Source organism: Arachis ipaensis, chromosome B07 (genome assembly GCF_000816755.2).
Source record: "Arachis ipaensis cultivar K30076 chromosome B07, Araip1.1, whole genome shotgun sequence".
Taxonomy (NCBI): Eukaryota; Viridiplantae; Streptophyta; class Magnoliopsida; order Fabales; family Fabaceae; genus Arachis; species Arachis ipaensis.
This window is the reverse complement of record NC_029791.2, coordinates 24,337,492-24,343,009: the sequence shown is the minus strand read 5'-3', so window position 1 is coordinate 24,343,009 and position 5,518 is coordinate 24,337,492. Positions and strand designations below refer to the sequence as shown.

Here is a 5,518-nt window from a genome sequence, read left to right as displayed (position 1 = left end):
TAACGAAAGAAAATGAGCCAACTAATAATAAGTGTTACAAGAAAATAATCGGGATCGTAGAAAATATATTATATATAAATTGAATTTTTGCATGAATCTTGTGGAGTTAGCTAGCTAGGCAGTGACTGTTATATCAGCATGCACTTTGAAAAAGTAAAAAGTTAGAATATCATAAAAAAAATAAAAATAAAAAATAAATAAATAATATTAATTAATGCATGCTAGGAGCTTCCTAAGATGCCTTTAAATATCACACACTATGGCGAGTGTTGTGACATCATTACATTGGGGCCTGCCTCTAACTGTAAACCCTCTTCGTATTCACATAACAAACATGGAAGCAGCTCTGTCTACTAGCACAACAATGTCCCCTTCTACCACCAATGGTGGAACCTCATCTTTTGCCAAAACCTGTTTCCATGGGGTTAATGGCATTTCAGGTTTGTTATTCCACTTTCTTTTTCTCATTTTCTTCCTAGTAAAACTAAAATTAACCTTCAATATAGAGTGTTTCATTATTTTTAGTGAGACTTTAAAGTCAAATTCAAAATTTATTCAGCAACTATATACTTATGCTTTCTTTTCTTAGTTATTATATAGAGCTGAAGAGAATGGATTATATATTCTAATTAAAAGTTTCCAAATTAGTATATCCTATGGCATATGGGAGCACTTGAGATCTGCATGCATCTCACATATATGTAATCTAGTTTATGGTGGCTATCATATCTAAACTCACTCAAGGATTCTGTTTGCAACTTGAGGAATTTATATTCACTAACATATACCTATTAACTATTTCAAAAATTTTATATGTTTATTCGTAGACATTAAACACCTACTTTTTATTTCTTCTTTCTTTTAAAACAAATTTAAAAACTTTAATAGAAAAATCTAAAAATTGAGAACTTCTACTTAATATCACTGAACATATATGTGCAAAAAAAGTGATGATATAGGATTGATTTAATTATTATTATTATTATTATTATTGGCAAAGTTTAGAGGACCAGTAATTTTATTAAAATTTGGTTAGTATTTAATCAATTAAAAAAAATGAATAATCTCATACAATTAAATATAATTTTACACTATTAAAAACAATATTAATAATTATCTGATGACTACATATCATAAAATTTACGGCTCTACCACTCCTCATTTTTATTATTATTATTATGGAAAAGTTTAGGCCAGCAACTTTTTTCAAATTCTGGCCAGCATATAACCAGTAAAAAAAAGTGAACCGGATGAAATCTCACATCAATCTCACACCATTAAAATTATCATTGATGGCTACAAATCACAAAAATTACTATCCCTAGCACTTCTCTATTATTATTATTTGAAGAAAGATAGTAAGATACGGAAGGTGAAGCTACAGGCCTACAGCCCCGGAGTTCACGAAAAAGAAACACTCTTTTTAATGATCACTTTATGTGAATTAATACTTTGTCTCAACTCACGCATAAAGTTGTTGAAAATAATAGATGGAAATATAAAAAATATTTTCTTTTTCTATCTTTCAAATTTTAAGATGTTGCTTAAATTGTTTGAGTCTTTTTTGACATTTCTGACGCATGAGTCTTTTGTGAGATTTATCGATAAAGCGTGATTAAAAATACTTATATGTGATGTTGGTATTAAAATGCAAAAGCAACTTTTATGTTTGAAAATATCTATAAAAACGATTAATGATTGCATTTTATTTTCCTAAAATTTACATCCTCTGCACTTTAATGATTGAATTATAAAAATATATAACTGATGAACTCAGCAGAAATTATTTGGAATGAAATCAAAGAAATTGTTTATATATTATTTGTATATATAATATGTTTTGCACATAACTTTTTAACAAATAATCAATCATCAGAATAATAAAACTAGACATAGCAGAATAATTAAATTTTTTTATAATAGCATGAATTATATTATTTTGTGTTATCTAAAATCTGTAAATTATGATGCAAGTCACAAATTTCTATAATTTAAGTATTTAACCCTTTCACTTGTTGTACTTCAGGAATTGGTATAGTGTCTATACCATTTGCATTAGCCTCAGGAGGTTGGTTAAGCATAGTTTTTCTGTTCATGATATCCATAGCAGCATGCTACACAGGCTTATTAATCAAAAGATGCATGGACAAAGATTCCACTATTGAATCTCTTCCAGATATTGGTCAAAGAGCATTTGGAGACAAAGGAAGGTTACTTGTAAACATTGCAATGAATTGTGAACTTTATTTGGTCATAACAGGGTACTTGATTCTTGAAGGAGATAACTTGAACAAATTAATATCTCATTTTCATGTGGATATTGGAGGATTGAGAATTACTGGAACACAATTCTTTGTTCTACTTTCAGCACTGATTATTCTCCCAACGGTATGGTTAGAAGATCTAGGTAAACTTCTATCATATGTGTCAGCAACTGGGGCCTTAGCATCAATTATATTTCTATGTTCGTTGTTGTGGAATGGTACAATTGATGGAACAAAACTTCATAGCAAAGGAGTACTCTTTAATTGGAAGGGAGTTCCTGCTGCAGTTAGCTTGTATGCATTTTGTTACAGTTCTCACCCTGTCTTTCCAAGTCTCTACACTTCCATGAAGAACAAGCATCAGTTCTCTAATGTAAGTCAACAATAAATGAATGTTAAATAAGGCAAGTTGCGGCTGTTTTTGACTAATTTTCTTTGATTACCAAACATTTCCATATTACTGTGGTTGAAAACAGTTAGATGTGTGGTATCAAAAGTGTTACTAGTACTGATAGATAATGATTTTATAGTTTAACATGAATATCTATATTTTTGGTATGAATTTACATCTTGACACTATAATTGACCTTCTGTTACAGGTTTTGCTGGTGTGCTTCACATTGTGCACTTTAGTATATGCAGCAACAGCAGTTTTGGGATACTTAATGTTTGGATCAGAGGTTGAATCAGAAATAACTCTGAACCTTCCAAAAGAAAAGCTCAGTTCAAAAGTGGCAATATACACAACTTTGGTTAACCCCATAACCAAATATGCTCTGATGCTAAGGCCAATTGTGGATGCCGTAAAAAGCGTGCTTCCAAATCACTACAACAAAAGGCACAAGCTCACACATGTTGTTGTTAGTAGCATCCTTCTCATTTCTACTGTGGTTGTTGCACTCACTGTTCCATTTTTTGGATACCTTATGTCTCTCGTGGGTGCATTACTAAGTGTCTCGGCTTCATTCCTAGTGCCAAGTGTTTGTTACTTGAAGATTTCTGGAACATACAAGAAGTTAGGGTGTGAAATGATCATCAACTACTCTATTTTCTTTGTAGGTACTGCAATTGCTGCCTTTGGAACTTACACTTCACTCCTACAAATAATTAAGCATTTAAAGTTGTAATTTATTATAATATTTAGTTTTTTTTTTTTTTTTTATTGTTACTATTTTATTTTCAATTTACAATATGTATTATTAAATTAATGTATTTGGATCCAACTAAAATTAAGATATGTAGTAATAAATGTTGTATATATTGTGAGTAATGTGGTTACATGTCCCAATCCGTATAAATTAAAGTAACATCAAAAGATGGATTACTCTCCATTTCAGTTTATTTCTTGTTGTATATACTCTTTTATCCTTAATTCCTCTTGAATGTATAGTGAAACATAAAGCTCTATGTTGGAGAGGACACACATTAATTCTGAGCCTTTGTATATGGAAGCAAGATATGAACAAACTTTGCTTAAGAATTTGATTATTTGGCATAGAAAGTCCAACTAGTTCACTTACACTGCGTTTGAAAGAGAGACTTTGAAATTGAGAAATATAAATTGGGAGATTAAGACTATGAGATGGAGAGTAAATTAAATCTCTTTAATATGTTTGGTATAAGGTGTATAACACTGAATTATATTTTAATATCTTGTTTAGTTCAAGATAAATATGAATATAAAATAAAAATATTTCAGTCTTTTGTATTTTTACTTTTTAGAGATATTGAAGGAATTAAAATTTTATATCCCACGATAGTCGGTCTTAATCCTCCCCTCCCACTAAACACTACCTTATTATCTTTTGAGTTTACTACTATTTTGGTTTTTATAGTTTTTATAAAAATTGAAATGGTTCTTAATTTTTTTTTTCTTTGTTCAAAATCATTCTTAACATTAATTTTAGTTTTAAAATCATATTTTTAGTCTCCAACATTTTCTTAAGGCAAAATTATTCTTTTATTTTTTATTTTCTCAATTTTGCAAAACATTTCATTCATCTTTCATGATTCATAACGTAACAAAAGAAATTACTCACAGTTAACACCAATGCAGGTCTAATAATAAAGAATCTATGTTAAAACTTCACATAAATAATGATTCATATAAATAATTAAATATATCCTTTTTAAAATAAGAAAATCTTTAAGTACACTGTTAAATAATCATTCTCCTCCTGTTCTGTCCTTTTCAAGTTTTCCTTTCTCAAGTACTTTCTTGTTGTAATAATCTATAAATATAAATTACGAGATTAGAGCTATAAATAGAAGTCACCATAAATAGAAATACGTGATCGTATTTCATGTAAAAGTACACTTTCAATTATAAATATTTCTTTTACAATTATATATATCGGAAAAGCTCTGCATACAAGCCCTAATGGCTTGTATGCTTTACAAGTTCATTAAACAATAAAATCAAAATATGCGCTGCTTCAGGTACGTTGATTACACGCGCTATATAACATCGCGTGTATATCTAACTACCAGATTTAAAATATTTCTTTCCCTTTTCGTTTTCGTTATTTTGAGATTTCGTTATTCTTCTTCTCCCGCGTCTTCCCTCCTTCTTCTCCATTGTTCTTTTCTTCTCCTTTTCTCACTAGCATCTTCTTCGTTTAGGTTACCTTTGTCTCTCTCTGCAACTCGAGCTTCGTTTTCTATTTTTGATTTGTTGTTTTCCGAAATCAAAGTTTGATCTCGTTTTGAAGATAATGGATCATTCAACCTCAGATTGTCAGTTGAATGCAGGCAAAGTGGATTATGAGTCAGAATCTAACGAAGTCCCTAAGATTTGATTTACATAGGATTAGTATGAATTTTCTTTCAGTAATTTGTATAGCATTGTGTAGTTGAAAAATTGCTGAACATTGACGTGAAAGTAACACGTTTACGTGAATCTGTCGATTCAATGTATTAGTTGTGATTAATTACCTGGAATTTGTAGCAGACGCTCGGGTGTAGATCCAACTGATTACATGTAACAGAGAGGGAAAATGGAAATCTAAAATATCTCCGACCGAGAAGACCAATCCAACAGCTGGTCTAAACTGTCCTGCAAGAATTTATATATACACATTGAAGGATGTCGGTGCTTGGATCATTTCAAAGGTTGTGCTGGATCATTCACACCCCTGCTGTCCAAGCAAAGCAGAGATGCTCAAACAGCACAAGGAACTAAGCATGTCCATTCGTCGTACGATAGAGAATAACGAGGAGGCCGGTATCAGACCAAGCAAAACCTACCAATCATT

The 5,518-nt window shown here is 30.6% G+C and overlaps 1 protein-coding gene across 1 annotated transcript; it reads left to right on the top strand.

The window, feature by feature from the left end:
• Positions 237–3,546, top strand: LOC107609391 (vacuolar amino acid transporter 1). Its single transcript, XM_016311347.2, has 3 exons — positions 237–440; positions 2,027–2,637; positions 2,864–3,546. The coding sequence occupies exons 1-3, from the start codon at positions 260–262 to the stop codon at positions 3,389–3,391; spliced, it is 1,320 nt and encodes a 439-aa protein (XP_016166833.1). The 5' UTR covers positions 237–259; the 3' UTR covers positions 3,392–3,546.

Excerpts from the sequence above, each read along its gene's own strand:
- LOC107609391 (XM_016311347.2), top strand. The coding sequence starts at position 260 with ATGGCGAGTGTTGTGACATCATTACATTGGGGCCTGCCTCTAACTGTA. Across the intron at positions 441-2,026 it reads TGGGGTTAATGGCATTTCAG|GAATTGGTATAGTGTCTATA; the intron begins GTTTGTTATTCC and ends GTTGTACTTCAG. Across the intron at positions 2,638-2,863 it reads ACAAGCATCAGTTCTCTAAT|GTTTTGCTGGTGTGCTTCAC; the intron begins GTAAGTCAACAA and ends CTTCTGTTACAG.